The 22,292-nt window shown below is 36.8% G+C and overlaps 3 protein-coding genes across 4 annotated transcripts; 2 read left to right on the forward strand and 1 right to left on the reverse strand.

The window, feature by feature from the left end:
* Positions 1 to 91: 91 nt before the first annotated feature.
* Positions 92 to 2,273, forward strand: LOC149025769 (uncharacterized). The gene has a single exon (XM_089143187.1). It carries the CDS (start codon positions 530 to 532, stop codon positions 2,219 to 2,221), a length of 1,692 nt encoding a protein of 563 aa, XP_088999313.1. The 5' UTR covers positions 92 to 529; the 3' UTR covers positions 2,222 to 2,273.
* Positions 2,274 to 3,795: 1,522 nt separating this feature from the next.
* On the reverse strand, positions 3,796 to 9,671 carry JASON (aspartyl/glutamyl-tRNA(Asn/Gln) amidotransferase subunit). Of its 2 annotated transcripts, none has more exons than XM_089145977.1 (8): positions 9,597 to 9,671; positions 9,316 to 9,443; positions 9,126 to 9,174; positions 8,820 to 8,914; positions 7,137 to 7,387; positions 5,904 to 6,711; positions 5,671 to 5,753; positions 3,796 to 4,527 (listed from the first exon to the last, which is right to left on the reverse strand). In XM_089145977.1, exons 1-8 carry the CDS (start codon positions 9,658 to 9,660, stop codon positions 4,419 to 4,421), a joined length of 1,587 nt encoding a protein of 528 aa, XP_089002103.1. In that variant the 5' UTR covers positions 9,661 to 9,671; the 3' UTR covers positions 3,796 to 4,418. The 2 variants fall into 2 exon arrangements, with proteins under 2 accessions (XP_089002103.1, XP_089002104.1); XM_089145978.1 differs by having other exon boundaries at positions 3,800 to 4,527; positions 5,904 to 6,525.
* Positions 9,672 to 13,081: 3,410 nt separating this feature from the next.
* On the forward strand, positions 13,082 to 17,442 carry LOC149025771 (endoglucanase 11-like). The gene is made up of 5 exons (XM_089143188.1): positions 13,082 to 13,618; positions 13,717 to 13,935; positions 14,012 to 14,212; positions 16,197 to 16,451; positions 16,544 to 17,442. Exons 1-5 carry the CDS (start codon positions 13,409 to 13,411, stop codon positions 17,207 to 17,209), a joined length of 1,551 nt encoding a protein of 516 aa, XP_088999314.1. The 5' UTR covers positions 13,082 to 13,408; the 3' UTR covers positions 17,210 to 17,442.
* The last annotated feature ends 4,850 nt before the right edge of the window (positions 17,443 to 22,292 follow it).

Here is a 22,292-nt window from a genome sequence, read left to right on the forward strand (position 1 = left end):
AACTTCTGGGGGTTTAGTCTAAGGGCAATTGTTACAACTTCTCACTTTGCCATTTCGGTGACACCAAAGATGCACCTTCAGAAAAGAGAGTTGCATTGTATACTGAATTTGCCCATCAATATGCCAAAGCCAAATTGATGCTTGGTGAGACAGTAAGCAAGTCCACCATACTAATGCATACCAATCATGGGTTGCTCAAGTGCATTTCATCAAACATCTCTGGTGAAGCCACCGAACTAATCATTTCCATTAACTAAGAATCTCCTTTGGCTTTAAATATGCATAACCCCAGGAATACGGTACGCGAATTTATCAAGAAAACAATCACCAGGCCTGGCTCTGGATGTCAAGATAGAAAAAACCACATAAACAGGGCACATTGCTGCTGCCGCTGTAGGGTTTGAGAAGGATATCTGAAATCTAAATTGGGGTATTTCGCCATTAGATATTACGGTTCAAACCCAATTGAGCTCGACCATTAGAAAACAGAGGATCAGCGGAAGTAAAGCTTTCCATTTCATCGCCGCAGATGAGATTCTGCTCTTCAACTGGTCTATTTCCCCGCCTGTACTGGAGATCATCTCTCGCAGGTTCAATCTCTGCAACCGAAGCAACATTTAGCTTCCACGCCACTCACAAAGAGGTAACTCTTGATCACTACCCTGACGTCGTTACAGAGAAAGACAAGGGTTGTATTCTTTACTTGAAACGTTTTTGCTTATTAATCAATAAACTCTCCAAAAACCATAGAGATTATGGTGCTTTGCGTGCTCTGGATTCTATGCTAACCGAAACCAATTATCTAGATTCTGCAACTTCTGTCCTGGTAATCGAGGGCCTGTCCCGATTGAGGAAACTTGGCAGAGCTATGGCTGTTTTATCAAATCTGAGAAAAAGTGGGAAAGTATCTGATTACTTCCTGTATAGTTTGGTAATCCTTTGTTTGGTTAAAGAGGGTAAAGTTAAGGAAGCTGATACTATATGGGATGAGGTTTGTGGGTCTGAATCATCTTCGAACCGAAGAATTGATGCATCTGATTTCGTTGTATATCTCTCAAAATCTGGAAAAATTTTCGAGCTTGATAGAATTAGCGCAAGGGTTTTAATGGGTGGTGGGGCTTTAAGGGAGCAGAGCTATATTGCCCTCATTGGGGCTCTGTGTAGGGAAAACGAGGCTTTTCTAGCGAAGGAGGTTCTTCAAGAGATGAAGAACCAGGGGATGAGACCTGATGACCTTACCTACCTTATAATGTTTCAGAGCTTCTGTAAAATGGGAGACTTGTTCGAAGGGGATTCAATTTTGAGAGAATTGATTAGGAGGGAGTTTAGTATGGATATATGCATATATGGGAGCTTCATATATGGGCTTTGTAAATCATCTAAGTTTAGAGAAGCTGATAAGTTGTTTCGGAGATTGATAAGAAGAGATCACTCCGGAGTTTCTGGAGTTAGGAATTTAAAAATGGGGAAGAGAGCCATCTTCCAATTGGATTGCCATGGTGCCATTCCTGAGGTAATGGTCTATGGATGTTATTGCAGATCCTTGTGTGCTGTGGGAAGACTAGATGATGCTGAAACCTTACTGAAGGAGATGCTGAAGAAGAGAACTCTGCCTCAGATTTGTGTTTACAAGGCTTTCATTAAGGCTCTTTTTCATGCTGGTCGTGCTGAGGATGCGATCAGATTCTTTAGTGTTGAGAAAAATAGAGGATTTGTTGCTGCAGAGGAGTTAGGGGCATCTGTTGTTGAAGGGCTCTGTGAAATGGGTAATGTTGATGATGCTTGGAGGATATTCAATGAGATTATCATCAGCAAACAGTACTATCCAGCAGCAAGCATTGTTAATTGTATGCTTAGTGGTTACTGGAAAGTGGGAAGACTTGCTGAAGTGGAGAGTCTGTTTGATAGCATTCAGAAGGGGAGTTTCTCAGGATTACCTGATGTCTCCACATATGTTGTCATGGTTGATGGGTACTGCAAACAAGGTAATATTATGAAGGCACTTCATATATTTGAAGAAATGCTCCATAAAAATTTGCCAGTTAACGGGACATCTTATGCAATCATTATTAGAGGACTCTGTGTGTGTGGGAGGGTTGAGGAAGCACACAAGTACTTGAATGAAATGATTCAGAATAATTGTTTGACTTCATATGTTGAATGGAAGGTGCTTTTTGACTTGACATTTGGTGCAGACGGATATGGTCTTTCATTTGACTAATGAACTTGTCTGTCCGAGGGAAAAGTCTTCTTCAGAGTTAGAATGTAAACTCTCATTGGGTTATGATATATTGATGTAACTTCATGTCTCTCTGATATTTTGGGGGTTATTTTTATCTTCAATATATGTGAATTTTTTTGGAGACCCTCAAAAGTTCTTGGAGGAACATGTCAAACCTCTTTTCCCAAAAAGTTCAGAACATCAATTTTCAGTGGCCCGTGGAGTGGCAATTTCTTGTGAAGTTTCTCTAGCACATTGTCCTCCATGAAGTTTCTCTTGCAGAGCCCTTGTTGGTTTAGTGTCATTTTGTACATGCTGGTTTGCCAACTTATGATTGCTCACAACCCTGTAGATCAAAATCAAACATGAACCCTAGACTTGACTGTTGGTGCTGAGCCCATCTGCAATGGAATTCTTCTAATACTTTTTAACACCTTCCCTCAATGGGATTCTTGAATCCTTAAAACACCCGAAGAACAAGCCTGAAACCCTAAAAAGCAAGGTTCCACATCTAAAGATCCAGTCTTTGGCATCATTATATCGAAAACAGCGAACAGGAGTTTCAACTAGGGTTTTGACAGGCAAAAACATGCAAGAAGACATCAAGATACAGTAAAACACACCATAAATAGACGAAACTAAACAGACACACCCAGACGCAGAAGAGATTGAAGAGAACAGCCTTCAGAAGAGTAAATCATCACTAGGCCGAAGAGAAGCAAAGAAAGAGGGGAAGAAAGAAGAGACGAGCAGCAATCCGTCGATTTGCGATTCAGATTGAAAACTACAACATTGCAATCACAATCCCCGTAGGGGACTCCTCTGTTTTCTTGTCCACATGCTCTTCGCGTTGCCGCTTCAAATCTTTTCTTCCATTACCCAACTGTCTGCCTTCTCTTCCCCGTTTGCTTCGTCGCTCTCTCTCCTATTTATAGGGAAAAAAGGAGAAGATTATTTAAGTTACCGAATATACCCCTTCAATTTTCACTTAATTACTTGTTACATGTCTCCGTGGTACATCGTAGTTGTAACGTTGTCCTCTTTATAACACCAGCCACCCCGTGATCGAATAAGGCATTGTTTGACTACTAAAAAAATAATTTAGAGATGAAATTTCTAGTGGATCCCACTTAGACCTCACTGCTATTGTGCTATGAAGAGACCGAGAAGTGATCCCAACTCCTAATACCAAATGCTAGACTTCGAAGTTCCAAAGTAAAGAAGCCATAAGTGGTCTCAATCTTAAATAGATGGTTGGAAAGCATAATTCTCTACCCCATCAGAAAAATTATCCCAAACTCCAACCTACTATCCTTACGCCTACATAGTCACATTTGAGAACTTCTCCACCAATATCAAAGAATCAAAACCACCGCCCTCTCTAATTAGGGTTCAACTTCAATGCTGTTCAATTAATGCACAACACTGAACTGCTTACGGTCGAGATTCAAAGTGGTAGTCAAATCTCAACCACCCGTTTTGCTTTTTTTTCTTTCCCTTCACTCGATGTAGTTCAATAAAAGAAAGAAAAATGGTTGAGATTGGCTTTTGATCCTCACCATTCAAATGTTGTGCATCAATTACACAACACTGAAACACAATTACCCTAATTAAGGTAGTATACATACCAATAAGAACGATTTAACATTGCATTTGCAAGATGAAAAGGGGTAGAGATGGGTTTCCTCTAATAATCTAGGCAATCTCGATGATCATGAATTACAATTTTCCAAATACATTTATGAGCCAAGCACTGTGAAGTAGTTGGTTGAAGCTCTGCAGAAATAACTTAAACATGCAGTATCCACATTGCCAGACATACACTAACCATAGCTTTTCACACAATTATCAATACAATACGTTTTGAAGGCTGTATTATCGAGCTCAAGAATACACTTCATTTCAGTCAATAAGCCCTCTCATACATCTTCCAAACCACGCGGCAGGAAATTTTCTTTTGAACTTTGCAAGCAGAAGTGAACCAAGGAGGTTAACACCTTTGAACTCGACCTGTCCATCCAGATGTAGAGAAGTCCATATCATCTGTTACATCAGCTGGAGCAGTCCACTGGTTAGGTTACAGCCAAACAAGAAGATCAAATGCAACTTCACGAGATAAATCTCTGACCAAGTTGACATCACATGCAAAATATAACAATCCCTGATTCTATTAACAGTATTGACATTGCCCGAGCCATCAAAATGAAACCACTGATTCAGGTTGTGCTGAAGTATGTAGTCGAGATACAGCCGTATCCGTCTCCTCATTCTCTTCAAAAATGAAAGGCCTCCCACTGCTAGGCTTCCTATCATTGAATAGACATTTATAAGAACTAGGAGTGTTCCAAACTCTAAATGAGATACATTGTCAAAATAAATAAACAATAAAGCGCAACACATCAAAGCTTAAACACCACTGAATCTATTCATAGAAGCTTCTTCTGTACTTTGGAGGACATTAAATTTATGTTTTAATAACCTATACAGGCAAGTAATTTAGCTCATCAAAACCTTCTATTGATCTGTATCAATTTCATGGTTGCTTCAGTTGAATCTAAACATGCAAGTAATACAAGCTTCAGAAAAGGGAGTCTGGAAATGTTTAATCCAGATAAAGCTTCTCAAAGAAGCCATACTACCTTAACCAAAGGGAATGACAGCATAAACTTGCTACCATATGTAATGTGTCGCCCATATCCAAGTCCCTGCAATCTTCAATTGTGATTGAATACAAAGTCCTTTTGGGCAATCCTTTTTGGTGGTGGGGGGGGGGGGGGAGAGAGAGAGAGAGAAGGATACATTTAAAGAAAATGGCCTCTCCGCTAATATAATCTAGATGACATTGTCCCGAAATAGGCATTGAGTTCTATGGCACCACACGACAAGTCATTTGAGGCTGATTAGGGTCCACAGTTTCCAGTTTACAAGACATTTTCCAGGCTAGACAGCTTCTCGCATAGTCAAATGAAGCATTGAAAACTCTCAATTGCCACGAGGGGTGAATGGGCTAATGAGTGGATACATGGACTACATGGAACAGTAAATGACTAAATTTGGGTCTGAAATCCAACATGTGTTCAATCCAGGCCATTCCCTCCAGATCTAAAGTAGAAATTACAGCAGCATCCTTCCACATGGAACAAACAGGTGTACCACCATGGTAGAATCATGGTTGGTCCAACTAAAGATCTTTTTTTGCCAAGTTTTATTGTTACATTCTTAGTTTTGGCAATTTATCATTACATTCACAACTATCAGAATAATCTTAGAACTATTCCCAGAAGTGCATCAACATATAACTGCTTCATGCATACAAAAAGTGGAATGAAAACAACCCCAAGGATTTGGTACCAGGATAACTCACATCAAGATAGACATCCTATGAGTAACCTCCAATACAAAATCCAGACCATAGAATCAAAGTGAAGTGCAAAGAATGATAGACTAACCTTTGGCAGACATTACTCTCTTCTGACAATGCCTTCTCCAACCTCTCCTCAAAGGGGGTCGCGTGCCAGCTTACTGTTTGATCCTATACAGAGGATTTAAAATAACAGGAAAAATCCTCTCCTAAATATAACTCCCAAAGCCCAAAAGATAAAAATAATAAAATACACAGTAACCAGAAACGCATGCTATATAAAAGAATATGAATATAGATGAAAACAAATTATAAGATTACCTCCTTGTATTTGTTAGTTGAATTTGGGATTCCATTACCATCCCACCACTTAGGCGAGACATGGGGAATCTCATCTGCGTTCCAGTGTGCGGCAACCATCCCAATTATAGGTCTATCCTGATCTGACATTTTAGAAGATCTTCCAATAGATCTAGACCCATCACTGCTATTTTGACTCCTATCATTCCTTGATGAAGATGGCTTTAGCCACTGAGCCAAGCTTGCATCCAGCTTCATGTCTTTGCCAGCTGTAGCTGCTTCATCATGAAACATTTCTGACGTACACTGAGGAGTTGCATGTCCACTTTGCTCAAAAGATTCTCTAGGTTGACCAATATGCTGGTCAGTACCATCTTCTTCTTTCAGAACCTTCCACTGAGAGAAGTTCTCAACAGGATTGAGAACTGGATAGACATACTGGGACCTGATCCGAGCATTCTTCTCATTTACATGATTCTGTTGGCTTACTGGAAAAATGGTTCCAGGAGTTTGCATTTCATCAGTTAGTCTCAATGGTGTTGGATAGGGAGAACATTTAGATCCATTATGATTACTTGGGGCATCGGATTGCCTAGAACTGCCATCTGATGGATGCTCACATTCAAACCGGACACTCTTGTTCCTGCATTTGATATTTTCTGTCAGATGCTCAGGAGTCGCTGAGAAGAGTTTATCATCATTAATTGGGTGAACAAATTCTAAAACTTCTGTTCCAGGGCCCTCAACCTTGCTATCTTCTTTGATATCATTCTGCTCTATCATGTTTCCTTTGGACAAACAGCTTTTGGAAGTAATGGATAAATCAAATCTTTTACCCAAAAAAAAAAAATTTGAGTAAATCAAATGTCAGTCAGCTATACAAAATTGAGAAATAAATAACTAAATTCCTGTATTCATGATACAAAATCATCCTATGAGTAATCTGCCAGAAGGGTCATCTATATTAGAGACATCCTATAAATATTACCCCATACTTCACAGATCTTATCCAAGAGGTTTATGTCTCACTTTTTTTTTCTTTTTTCTCTTCCCATCCTGAACACTCCAAAGGAAGAAAGATGTTGAATGGTAGCAGTCAATCAAATAAATCAACCAACACATAAGATAATGATGCTCACATTATTGTAACTATCACTTATGGAAGGCCAGTTCCATGTTTACCAAACAATTTCCTCAATGCAACTAGTTATGAAAAATGATAAAACAGTAGTTTACAAAAGAGAGAAATCAAACCTGCTAGGCACATTCTCAGAAGGACCCAATTCACCTCCCAGATCTTCACAAAGCTTAGCGGGGGAAATCGAAACCTGACCCGGTTCCTCCTCCCAGTGGATTTTCTTGACAGAAGAACTGGAAAGCCATGAATGCAACTTGGAAGGTTTTGAGTCTCCATCACAAGTTGGTGAACTTTTCACTTTTTCTGATGCATTTCGAATTTCTGCGGGAGTTTCCACGAGTGTGCCACAGGCTTTAAGGAATTTAGCCTGTCAAGAGAATCATAAGCATGAGCTCATATGGGGCACAGTAGTATAAAATGGCGAAGGCATGAAGGATGAATAGCCAAACTTCTAGTCTGGCGAACTTCAACAAAGAAACAGCATATTGAAGTTCCAGAAGCTCTAATCAACTTCTTATCTTAGAATTAAACATGATCAACAAAATGAAAGATAATACATTTGCATTAGAAAAAGGAGAGCTAAAAGAAAAAAGAAAAAAATCATTAGCCATAAACTAAGGCATATTTGTCATCATCCATCTGAGGTTATACCATTCATGGTACAAGATTGACTAATCCACTATAAGGTAATAAAACCTATCTGTTATGTTATGAAGGAACCATTAATAAAAGCTTGACTTCTTGTAACTCCAGCATCTCCACTTCAGTTACTGGAGTGGATCAAGTTGTCCACAATAACAATCAAAGCCGAAACAAGATGATGATTCAACGATATAAGCTCACTTGGAGTTAAATTAGTTGAAGTATATTCAGAAGTACAGCCACTTAGAAAATGGGAATCCATTCATGTGGATGCTGACTTTGAGACACTTCATTCACCAATTTTTGAATAGGTTATTGAAGCAATTGGTTAAATTTTTTAGTATATAATATGTATTTATATTGGTAGTGTAACTCCACAGATGCAAGTATGAACAAAATTTTCACCTTTTTGTGTTTCATTCTATAGAGAATCACATCAGCATCTCGGTACTACTTCAAGGCATTAGACAAAGATAGGCAACTTTTGTATATTTCTTTTTCTGATAAATATATATTAACCAAATGAGTTAATATACACTTCTAGTGCAAATTGAAAATGCACTAGAAATCAAAAGCCGAAATTGTCAAAACACCACATGAAATGTCAACACACTATCATATCATGCATAAAAATAAAAATAAAGTGATTTATGCAAGCACTTTAATTTTCAGTTCCACGGATAAGAAATTTAAGGACATTAAAAATAAAAAATAAAATAAAATAAAAATAAAAAAATAAAAAAAACCCAACCCAACCCAAACAAGCTAATCTGTCTACTGGTTCAATAAGCAGTATGTTACTCATTATATTTGAACTTCACAATCTGCTCCTAAAAACCTAAAAGGTAAGGCATATTTATAGAAATTACAAAAATAAACACTATACTGTCGAGATTAGAGTGGAAATCATCAGCAGTTTACCGGCACTAAAAAAATAATCATTTTTTAAAATCCAGATGTATCTTTTTGAACAGAAAATGGGTCCTCATATAGGGATGCAAATAAAGATGCACCACGGACTTCAAATACAATCAACAAGGACACAATTTTGAATTGTCATTTTCTCACAGCTAGCACATGGTCCAATACCATCAATTCAATCATGAAATGCAAAACTAACACAGCCATTAATTGCGGGGGGAAAAATAGGAACAAACCTCATCTCTGAGATCCTTCAGTTCATCATCTCTTTCAAGCAGTGCAGATCCTAGAGTGTGACATCCTTTGCTCTTGCTAGGAGACGATTCTCTCTCTTTGGGGGATTTGGGGGAATCAAAATTATAGCCAGCAGTAGACTAAGTTTCTTACGGTAGAAAATGAAATGCTGAAAAACTAATAATTTCTACATGATCAAATTCTTCAAATAAAAAAGCCCTGAATGGCAACATGCAAATTCCAACTCCAACTCCAACTCCACATTTCCTGATCCTAACAAATTTAAAGGACAAACCAACTGAATTTACCTTCAGAAAGAAATAACGATCCTAGATTATTTCCTGATAGCGAAGCATCCTGGGGAGAAGAAATCCGTTCAGTGTTCTCAGCATCAATCAAATAAACGAAAGGTTTAAACCCATTAAAGGAAAAATTCAAGATGAAAGGAAACCCATCACAATAAATGAGATTTCATAAAAAGAAAAAATTTAACCAGACCCTCTTCTTTGATGGCGCTGCGTCGGAGACAACATGAGCAAGAGGCGGATTTTCATATTTGACGCGAAAACATCCAAAGAGACAGCCCATCCTCCTCAGGAAGCTTATGACGAACCGAAAATCACTCCCTGATTAGATCACATTACCATGAATCAGAACAGAAACGACACTAAAGCTCTTATCAGAAAAATCTTTACTCGATTAAAAAAAAATTAAGAGGGTTTAAAACCCTCTTTTTGTTGCAGAGCTGGGAGAAAGAGGGTTTATCTGTTTGTACGCACATGGAGAACGAGGTCGAGAGAGAGAAACGAGGCGAGTCGAACCGGACTCTTGTCTGGATTCCATTGTGTAATGTGTTTCTGTGGGGTTTGGTTTGTTGCTGCTTAGGTCGTTTTTGAAATTTAAATTTGGTTTTCAGAAAACGAGGGAAAATAATAACGCCATCATATGTAGTGTAGATACATAACCAGTAGGACCCACGTCGCTAGATCGATCTTGACCGTCGATTTAGTGAGTCATGAGTTTTACCAAAAAAGAACCAGTAGGACCCACGTCGCTAGAGCTATCTTGACCGTCGATTTAGTGAGTCATGATGTCCTTTGGTCCGATTTCGCGAGGTAAGATATCACCGCATGTGGACCCTCATTGACGGGACGGATCTCTACTCCCGAAATCGTAGCCATTCATAACCTTAATCTCAACGGGCAACTACAGTGAGATGCCTCCATACGCTTTTCTTTTTAATACCGAATTAAATATCATTAATTTTGATTTTGATTTTTGGGAAAAGTGGTTTTAACAGAATCTACGGCTCTCCCGTCTTCAAGACAAAAGATTCCAGATTGGCCGTTCATATGTAGAGTGGAACTGGGCCCACAGTCTAGTCATCTACTTCAGAGAACCCTGAACCGTTTGATCGTCATTTTTGAACAAAAAAAAATAAAAATATGGTGAAAACAACAGATCTTCTGGGTGAAACGTTTGAATTGCTTTTCTAAGGAGCAAACAGTGACCATCCACCGACTTGAAAATCTCTGTTTTTGTGAATGTGTATGTGGGGTTTGGCCCCTGGGGAGGGTTTGTTCATCACTGTGCCTCTTAGATAGATTTTCTTAACCAATTTACTGTAGATCTCAGCTTATCTCCAAGGTTTGATTCAAATTCTGATATAGATACAAAAACCCTAAAGTTTGGCATATGATGATAATGATGAATTCCATTTGGATTAGTCTTCATTAGACTTGGTTGGCTTTTTTGACCTTGGTACATATAGCCTAGGAAGCTATGGGTTGATGCAGGGGTGTAACGAAATAGCCAAAAATGGAGGATTTGATCCTAGGTCAGTGGGTCATGGGTCATTTTCTAGGTGTGAGATTAGATGTTTAATCCTCTATTAGTCATTTCAATGGTTTGTAGATTCATCCATGTTTGTGTGACAAGAAAAGAATTAATTATGGCAATGCAACTTTAAATATGAAGACAGAAACACTAAAGAAAAAAATACAAAAGGTTAAGAAGATTTCGATCTCTACAGTTGACAGGACAGTGTTGCACATCACTAAAGTTAAACACTGTTGAAAAAAACCCTATTCATGGCTGAGCCTATGCTGTGCCTTGGGCTAAGCAAAGCTCGTTTTCTCTTCTTGGTTTTGGCCTATGCTGGTCAGCCTGGCTGAACCCTGACACGTGTAGTGTGGAAGATTATTGGAATCTATAAACATATAATATGTATCTAAACAATAATAGAATATTCACATTCTCACACCAAACATGGGGAGTTTATTTGTAACGTTTGTTTTTCTCTCATAAATTTTGTTAAGAATAGACACCAAAGAGATGAGGTGCATGTAAATGAACTCTTTTTATATAATAAAGAGTTTTTTTTCTTATGAATGTCTTTAATGAGTCACAAATTAATATTGGGTCCCTTTAATATAATATATTACGTGCCAGTCCTAACCAGATTAACATAGTTAGTCGTCATTAAGTATATTCAAATTTTAAACGTGGAAGGACCAGAATACCCCTCAGATTATTTAATACATCGTGTTATTATATTTTTTTCTTTTTTGAAGTAAATATTTTTTTAATAATATAAGTAATGCTTAATGTCCAATTATCTTTTTTTAAAACCATATATTAACACAATGTATTAAATAACTTGAAGGACACTTTGGTCCATTCATGTATGAAATTTGAATATATTTAGTGGCTACAAACGGTGTTAGTTTGCTTGATTCTCACCCGTAATATATTTCATTAAGGGGATCCAATATTAGTTTGTGATTCACTAATGTTGCATCTCTTTAATGTAATATATTAAGTGTATGTCAACCAAACTAACAACCTTAATTGCGATTAAGTATATTCAAATTTCAAATGTGGAGGGACCAAAATACCCCTCAGGTTATTTAATATATTGTGATATTATATAAATTTATTTTTTTTGGAATATTTATATTTTTTAACCATATAATTAATGCTTGATGACCAATTATTTCTTTTTAAAACCATATATTAACACAATGTATTAAATAACTTGAAGGATACTTTAGTCCCTTAAAGTTTGAAATTTGAATATATTTAATGCTAACAAATGATGTTAGTTTTCTTGGCACTTACAATTAATATATTGCATTAAGGGATCCAATGTATTTGTCCGTCATGCAAACTTTTAGTTTATATATGGTTTACCTCCCATCCTTGACTGTTTGATCAATCCATGATTTTCCTTTGTAACCACCTGATGTAGGGTTTTTCCCATTTCCTTTGAGTTGGTTGAGGTTTCTATATTAGGCAGGATTGTCTGTCTCAAATTTAAAATGATCACGTCTCCTTCTATAACCGTTCAGGTTCCTTCATATTTACGATACCTCTTAACTTGATTCTTGAACCGGTCCCGACCGTGGTTCAGTCCGATTGATTTTCTTACACTTATCAAATTGGGTTAAAATTTCTATTGGCTATTTAAGTGGCTTAAATTATGTATTACCTAAAGTAAAATTACGTTTGGTGCACAACTAATAGTCGTCTAGCTAGTGCTCAGTTAAATCCCAAAATGAAATGACCAAAATACACTCATAATATTAATTTATTAAACTACTATTATGTCTCATCTCATATCCAACCCTTATGTAGGTGAAAGATACCATTACCAGAAACCACATCCCTCTCCCCCAAAAAACCACCATTGACCCACGCTCTTCGTTTCGAAAAATCACTTGCAAAATACACTCCTAATATTAATTTACTAAGCTACTCTTATGTCTCATCTCATATCCAACTCTTAAGTAGGTGAAAGGTACCAATACTAGAAACAACACACCCACTCCCCAAACAACGATTATTGCCTCACCTTTCTTATGTCAGAAATCAGTTGCAAATTTCAATTTTAAAAAAATATTATTTTGACCATACAAAAAAAAAAACCTAGTTGAACCTTAGTTCTCAAAAATTTAAAAATAAAAAAAAAATTTGAAAAAGAAAGAAACATTGAAATATCAAAAGTACAAAAATGTTTTTTTGAAACCAATTTGACATGAATAAATAAATAAAAACTTACTTTTATTGGAAGTTTACCAAGGAAAAAAAAGGGAAAAAAAAAAGGCCATGGTCAGGGTAGAATTCGTTGACCGACGGATGGGTATTTTCGACCATTTGTATGCTTGAACGGTTGTAACGGTTGTTTCAAGACACCGGAAGTTAGCCCTTTCTTTCTACCCAAAGAAAGAAAAAAACGTTAAAATTTTCCCCCAAAATATTCCACCCAAAAGAAAATTTCATAAATGCTATTCACATTCTTTTTGGGTAGAGAGAAAAGCAGAAGCTCTTCCGTACGTTTAAATGTAACAGTAGCGCTGTGTGATTGACAGCTCGGTCGAATCGAAGGAAAACCAGGAGGAGCATGCTGGGCCATGGAATGGAGAGGATCAAATCTTCATTCTCTGAATTATATTGCTTCCTCAAACATCTCTATTTAGAGTCCGTCGAAGAATTAATAGATCAAATTTCAAATACTAATAGGAGTTTTCTGACAGAAGAGAGATCTCTCAACTGTTTGGAGTTTAGTTCTTGAGGGGATCGAGAACCAGCAATGAAGGGGAGAAACCAACTCCAGCTTCTACTTCTACTTCAATTCTTCATCTTCATTCTCTTCTCCAGTACTGTTCGAGCTTTCAATTACTCCGACGCACTCACCAAGAGTCTACTCTACTTCGAAACTCAACGATCAGGCCGATTACCTTATTATCAAAGAGTCACCTGGCGATCCGATTCTGGTCTCACCGATGGTCTCCAACAAGGTGTAAGTTTTCGATTTGATTAATTAATTTGCTTCTTCAAGTTCAAGAACGTTCATTTAGTTAATTTACAGAGTAATCATATCATATCATATCATATCAGGTCGACCTGGTCGGAGGATATTATGATGCAGGTGACAATGTCAAGTTTGGGCTTCCGATGGCTTTCACCATGACAATGTTATCATGGAACGTAATTGAATATGGCGAACAGATTGAAGCGATCGGCGCCGACGAATACAAGCATGCATTGCAAGCAATCAAATGGGGAACTGATTATTTGATCAAAACTCACTCTAGCCCTAACGTCTTATGGGTACAGGTATTAACAATTTAAACAGTTTTTTGATTAATTAGTTCCAGAAATTGTATTGAGAAACTGATAAATCGATATATAGGTGGGTGATGGAGACACCGATCATTACTGCTGGCAACGTCCAGAGGACATGACAACGCCGAGAAGGGCTTACAAGGTCGACGAGAAGAATCCAGGTTCGGAAGTTGCAGGAGAGACAGCGGCAGCCATGGCCGCAGCATCAATCGTGTTTCAGAATTCAGATCCTCATTACTCGCGTCTACTTTTGCTTCACGCAACACAGGTGAGACCTGCAGAGACTCTACTTGGGTTTTATGTAGAATTAATATCACCATCACTTTGGATCCTTCGTCTGGTTAATCAATAGGGCAAATTACATATATACTCCTTGAGTATGCAAGTTTGCCACAGAGTCTGGATTCTATCTCATCCCCTTTAGTACAGATATGTATTTTTCTCATACTTCTCTATCACACGTACAATACTACCGCCCATTTCTGAGTACTGAGAAAATGAATCCGGATCTCCTAGTAGTTACCGTGTGGGTCCTATCATTATAATGTGGTGGAAAAGCATGAAATGAGCACATACCTCTTCCTTGACAGAGAGGTGACAAGAAATTATCCAGTCCATTTCACCCTCCATCTCTGACAAGGAAATGGACCATCATTTCTTTGTGGATTTGTGACATGTGTCCTAACATCACATCAAAGAGTTGATCTTTATTTGTAAGTCACGTCAAAGGATTGTGATTAAATTTTTAAAAAAAATTGATGTGACTTATAAATGGATCTCAATCTTTGGATGTGATATTAAGATACTTGTCACACATTTACAAGAAAATGGATCATCTGTCTGAGATGATCCGGACTTTGAGTTTGCAAATTGTTAGGTTTACAATTTTGGAATTTAGTATATTACGATAATGATCTTTATGTTTAACATGCATTAATTTAAATTTTAAATAGAATAAAAACATAATTAGCTTTCTAGAAACTTTACATAAATGAGAAAAAAAGTTTAAAAATTATTTAAAAGTCATCATGGTTGCTCTTTTATTTCTTCCTTTTTTTTTTGAAAGTCCAAACAAGTTTGATGGAGGAGGGCATTTTGAGAATTTTGAAAATATTATATATGCTGAGACATCACTTAACTTTTTTTTTTCAAAGACTTTGTTTAAGTCAATATTCTAGTTCATTAATTCTCATTAAAGAATCATTTGTCTCCCCTCCTTTGAGATATAAAATTTAAAAACATATTTTTCAAAGGACTTGCAAGATGGAGTTTTTAAATTCTCACCATGTATGTTACCCGTTGAAGTTAGATTCATCGTATGCCAAATTTTATTCTATGTTGTTATTATAGGATCCAAAATTTGTTGACTCTTCCGTTTAATTAAGTCATAAACTTTAGTTTGAATGTTTCGTAAACTAAAATGAAGTACATAGGCTAAAGATAGATTTTTCACAATGTTTCAATTCAACCCAAACTGAGACTTTGGTTTAACATTAGTGTACGAAACTCCTTCTCATTGCAAGCGTCCAAAACTAGTTCTTTCTAACAATATAAAAAAATAGTTCCAATTGGTATTTTCTTCATAACATCCTATAACAAATGTCATATCTCGATTTTAATACACAAATACTATCAAAAGAACACAAAATTCAGATGACCCATGGATATTAATTTTTTATAGCTCACGAGGGACATTTTAGAAATCAAATAAATGCGAAGTTAGATTCAGTCAATCAATATTCTTAACACGGCAACAATAAATTGTTCATGTTGAGATTTCTCTCTCCTTGGTATCACTTGTTTAATATAAGATTAACATGATATATCATCCATCATGAAAAGGCTGATTTGAAAAAGTCTACTTAGGTGGTGATCTTTACGATTGGTTTACCAAAAAAAAAAAAAGAAAATGCCGATCATTACAAAGATGTACATTTTAGTTCATATCGATCTGTTCCAAGGTCCATTTCAGCTTCCCATGTCCGTTTCAATTGTCCAACTCGCAAGTTGAAAAAGACAACCAAACGTCCCCTCTTCCAAAATGACCTGAAATGGTCTAGTACTCTAGTTGACCCGGCATGCTTTGGTGTGACCTATTGATTAGATTGTTTTACTGATATATTGAACTAATTGAAGGGTTTGATAACTACAGTTTTGATTTATATACATGCTTGTTTAGAAATAGAGTGAAATTGACTGTTAGCTCAGATCCATCAGAGGATTAATTTCATAGGTTTTCATGGATTTTGTAGGTATTTGAGTTTGGAAATAAGTACAGAGGGAAGTACCACCACAGTGTTGCAGCAGCAAAGAACTACTATACGTCAGTAAGTGGCTACAAAGATGAGTTGTTATGGGGAGCTTTGTGGCTTTATAAGGCCACTGGCAATGAAGATTATTTCAAATACATTATCCAGAATGCTCAGAGCTTTGGTGGAATTGGTTGGGAGATCAAAGAGTTCAGCTGGGACGTAAAGTACGCAGGTGTTCAAATAATTGCTTCTATGGTTAGTTTCTTCATGAACAATCTCTGGTTTAGATTTTCATCAACACAAGCTGGAATTGCATCCCTCAAGCTGTCTATTTTTCATGTTTGCAGTTGATGGATGAAGCAGAAACTGAAGAGCAAATGGCTGTTCTGGAACAGTATAGGTCGAAAGCTGAAATTTATCTATGTGCATGCCTCAATAAAACCCAGAATTTTAATGTTGATCGCACACCAGGAGGTTTACTATACATTCGGGAATGGAACAACATGCAGTATGTATCAACAGCGGTATTCCTTCTCACGGTTTACTCGGATCACTTGCAGAGCTCAAATCAGAAACTACATTGCCAACGAGGAATAGTGGAACCACATGAAATGCTCTCATTTGCCAAATCTCAGGTGGATTACATATTGGGCTCCAACCCAATGGGAATGAGTTACTTAGTAGGGTTTGGATTAAGGTTTCCATTGAGAGTACACCACAGAGGCTCTTCAATTGTGTCTTATCGACAGAACAAAGATTTCATAGGTTGCACACAAGGGTATCATTACTGGTTTGGAAGGAAAGGAGCAAACCCTAATGTTCTGGTGGGGGCCTTGGTTGGTGGCCCTGATCCTCATGATCATTTCAAGGACAGACGTGATGATTATGGGCAGTCTGAGGCTTGCACCTACAATACTGCTCCATTGGTTGGAATTTTCGCAAAATTGCATCACTTGGAGCAGCAAACTGACCATATAAACCAGTCAACAGCTTGTTCTTCTGTATATATTTGATCATTCAATCAGATCAGAATAAATTGAGATTTTAAGAAAATTTAGTTCATTCTTTTCTATGCCTTTTCTAGGTGTTCTTATTTGTTCATTGATTTGTTCATTGATAGGAACTGGCATGCTTGCCCAATGCATTCATGATGCTTCAGCCATTTTGAGATTGGAAGACGATGGATCATAATGTAATTAAGAAGCCTTACTTCTGATTTCATAAAGATATTGTATATTCATCTATATTAATGAAGAAATAAAAAGAGCTTAATTTTGTGCAGTGATGGATACACCCCCGTACTGTTTTATGGTTGCATACAACCATGTTGTACCACATGATCATTTAATAAACCCTTAGGTGTACTAATTCTTGAGCAAACAAGGTCAAGTTTCGTACCTCTCCAAGGTCAATCCAGGACAGAAATGAAAATCTATTTGGTATTAAGTTTTCACAATCAGCATAAATTAACAACTGAAGATATTGAGCTTTATATAGTGTTTTTATGTAAAATTTTTAACTTCCCACAAGGCCACAAGTAACATGGAAAAAATGAATGAAAATAGATGATTTTCAGAGTTGATCGAACACGCTAAAACAAAGAAATGAAGTCATTTTTTTCTGAGGCACATTTATCATATTTGCCTGCTACTTCCAGCTTAGGACATACCGAATCCAAGGAGCGAAAAGATCAAACAAAATAATACTCCCAAAGAAGATCAGTGAAACTAATTTCCATTGAAACAAGCTTTTAAATTGCATATATAGTTTCTTGCCATATGAGTACCTTTCTAAGTACTTCTTTTCAAATGAAAAATAAAAGGAAGGATAAGACTTAAAACATTCTTATGCAATCAAAAGTATGTGAGTATATTCATCAAATATATATATATATATATATATATATATTGGATTCATCTAGAAAAAATATTAATTTCCCATATATTTAACTTCTGCATGGTGAAATTGTCATCTTAATTGCAGTGCACCACCTAGTTCATCCACGTGGTGCACGATACCGTACTTGAGATCAATTTGACCTTTGCGTTGGTATACCACCTTTGGTATTACGTTTCCACAATTAGCATTAAAACAACTGGAACTAATTGAGCATACAACTTCAGTAATTAGGCACACAACTTTACGTAGTCTTTTATGTAAATTGTTAACTTTTCATGATTAACGTAAAAAAAATGAATAGAAATAGATAATTCTCATAATCGAATTCACAATCGTAAAGGAATGAAGTCATTTTTCTTAGCAACTCCAAAGCCCTCTATCCATCAAATAACTATTACTACATAATTAAAAGCATCACCTGAAAATCATATATCTTCTCAAAAAACAATAATATGTAAGGCTTTGAAGGTGACAAGATAACAAATGCAACCACATTTAAATAAATCAACAAGGTAAATAGTACTTGATAATATAAAAACCGTAAATGTAAAAGCTATAGAGCCTTGAAAATTTGTACGTCGTAGTCTCACACAATACTAGATAATATTCTTCTAAAAAGATCTCTAGAATAATCCTTACAATCAAGTATTAAAATTGTTAACTTTTCACGATTGACGTATTAAAAATGGATAGAAATAGATAATTCTCATAGTCAAATACACTACAGTAAAGGAATGAAGTCATTTTCTTAGCTACTCCAAAGCCCTCTGATTACTACATAATTAAAAGCATCACCCGGAAATAATTTTACTTCTCAAAAAACAATAATATGTAATGCTTTGAAGGTGACAAGATTTCAAGTCCAACCACATTCAAAGAAATCAACAAGGTAAACAGTACATGATAATATAAAAACCATCAATGTAAAAGCTATAGTCTTGAAAATTTGTACTTTGCAGTCTCACACAATACTAGATAATATTCTTCTAAAAAGATCTCTAGAGTAATCCTTACAGCCAAATATTAAAATGTAAAGCTAAAAAGTCTAGATAACATAAAAAGATCTTCAGAATAATCCTGGCAGCTAAGCCATAAAGAGTATTATCATATGAAAATTAGATCATAGACTACTGCACAGATTGCCATGAAATAAGACTGTTGAAGTGCGGCAAACAATGATATCTGTTCGCCTTGACCTTTGGTGCCATCTTCACCTGCTTCGTTTTCAAGTCAGCCATATAAACTGGACTATCAGGAATATCTCCATGAACAAATAATATGAATTGACCATTGCAAAGGCTACCAATTGGCACGACAAAATGCAAGAAATCTGTACGACCGAATCGTTTGATTCGTGGGAGGATCAAGTGTGTTCTAGTCCAATAAAATTTTCGCCTTAAGTGATCTGCTTCATCAGGTAAATGTTCGTTCAGATTCCATACTTCAACATATCCATTGTACACAAATCTGGCAATCAGTGACATAACCCCTCCTAGATCCACTAGATTATAATCCATAGGTGTGATAGGAATCGGCCAATAAGGATATGGGACTCCAATCTTGTGAGAAGTTTCAGTGGCAGTGTTTATGAGAAACAAGAATTCTGTGTCATCCTGATGATCAGGGTTTAGTGCATAAACAGAACCATTAACGGATAAGGGTTCTTTCATGGTAGAAGAAACCAATTGAGGCCCATTCACAGGTCTCCATTCATTAGAACCCACAGTAATTATCATATAAATGATAGAATTAGCTTCTTCATCAATCATCTGGCACACCACCTTGTATTCTCTTGTTTCCTTGACGTAAGTGAACCCAATTGCTGCATGCAGAGATAAAGGACAAGTATCCAAAGGCAATTTCATACCCTTTTTAGCAAAAGGGTTTCCTATGGATAAATCTCCATGTTCAGGAAGATGTCTCGCCAACAGAAGTCCATTGCATGAAGCACAAGCTGGCTCCTCTAAATGCATACCCATGTTATCAACTTTCACCTTCCCATCTTCCATTTTTATAAATCTAAGTGAATAGCCATGAGGGCCATGTATTTGCATCATTATTCCATTTTTCCCGTTAGGGAAGTTGGAATTAGCAAAGCCAGGATCAGATATGATGAGGTTGTACCACTGTTTGCATACAATCCTTAAATTGTACAGGGTAGTAGCATCTAACCGCTTTAGAATGTTGTAGAAGATGTTTTCATCGAAATTTAAAACATCAAGAGAAGCAGATACCTTTTTTTGTCTTTTGGTCTGGTTCTTGGCCATTTCAGATTGGTTGAAAACCTAAACAAACATTTAAATATCGATCATGTCAGACAAGCCAAAGAAAGAAAAAGAAGAAGGCAAAGTACTATTTCGATCGATGAGTAAAACCCTTACCTAGGGTTTGGGCTGAACTGCTCGATAAAGCTGAAAGGCTAAAAGAGAGCTCTTGCAGAGAAAATTCAGATGCAGAATGCCCTGAACTCAATAGCGAACTCTTTATACTTGAGCGGAAACGCGTGAAACCCTAAAAATCGAAGTTTAGAAAGTAACGTCGGAGTGCAACAACTGCAAGTGTCGCTTCCAAACGGAAGAGTTACCCGAAAATACCGCTTACCCCAAAATGGCCCCACTAAAGCCCACGTGTCATTTGAATGGAATAAGGAAAAATACACGTGGACAACCTCCACCAATCAGATACTCCGGCGTAACCCAGAAAGATTATTTATTTACTTTTCTTTGTAGATTTAAGGTTGGTTGCCCTAATTAAGACCCTATATTTGCGATATGCTTCTGCGTTTGCCCAAAAACACTGATTTCTTAGGGTTTTTTTTTTTTTTTTTGAGAATTATCCGCCGAAAGAGCTATGACTTCAGAGAATCGAGGTAAGAATCCAATTTCCTTTTCACGTTGAGCTTCAGTCATTTTTGTTTGTTCATTTCTACTCACCTGAAATGACAAACAAGATGGCCAAAAGAGAGAATCTGCTTCTCTTGTTAGTGTGGATTTTGATGAGAACATCTTTTACAATATTCTTAAGAGAATGGAAGCACACAACTTATACAATTAAAGGTTGGTTTGAAATAAATGGTATGACCTGATGTCTGATCCCTATTTTGCTAATGCCTTATCTTATGCTGAACCTGGTGTGTTGATACAAATTAAATGAAAACACAGAACGGCTACTCACTGAGTTTTATAAAGATGATGGAAGGCAAGATCAGGGTATAGGATCTGCGTACGTACCTGTTTTCCAAGGCCTGTAACCATTTCATGCAATGACCTTATCTTGTTGGAAAACTTACCGAAACCCGGAGACCTAACATTAGGCTACATTGTTACTGATAAAGCCATGACATTGTCTATGCATTCTCGTAATTTACCAGTGCACAATGGTTTTGGGTTCACAGATGTGAAGGAAACTGGAGAATACAAATTGTTTGCCAGATATTGGATGAAACTAATGGTCTCCTTGCTTATGTGATACTAACTCTTGGTGCTCTACTGAATCATCAGTGAATCATAATCATGATTCGACCTCTGTTAACAGATTCGTTCACTCAATACATTTTGATGATGGTGATACAAATTTTTGTTGCCGTTTCCTATAGATACTCTAGATATGAAACTTCTTATCGAACTCAACTCCCATATTATGCACACCATTCCATTAAGCCTAGGGTAGAGTTTAACCTAATTGATTTGGGAGTGGTTTTATCTTTAATAGCAGCATATGGTGCGAAGCAGAAGTGTGGGCTTTGGAAGACTTTTATCAGCAAAATTGATTAGAAAGCATCGCATCATCAATCAAATTCAAAGATTTAGTCATAGAGATTATGAATTTTTCCTTACAGCAATTGGTAGCCTTGGAAATGGAAAACTGACATTTTTTTGATAAATATGCATCAATTTCTTGCTGCCATGTGTTTGATGTTGAAATGCACCGGGTGAAGATGCTATCTCATGTCAAGGCAAACACCTTCCATTGTATGTCTCACCTGAACAGCCTCATTTCATGTGAACCATCGGAGAAGCCTGATGATACCTGCCAAGGTTGATAGATTTGATCTCAAGGATCTTATCTATGTTTCATGTTTTATGAAGATTTACAAGTATACTTTCATTATCTAGAGATGTTCTTGGACAAACCAAATATGCTTTGTAGTTTCATATCTTAGCTTTGTATTCTGGGATTACCCTATTGATGGCAATG

The sequence above is a fragment of the Hakea prostrata genome, chromosome 2, assembly GCF_041222555.1.
Source record: "Hakea prostrata isolate BN-2017 chromosome 2, UWA_Hpros_2, whole genome shotgun sequence".
Classification (NCBI taxonomy): domain Eukaryota; kingdom Viridiplantae; phylum Streptophyta; class Magnoliopsida; order Proteales; family Proteaceae; genus Hakea; species Hakea prostrata.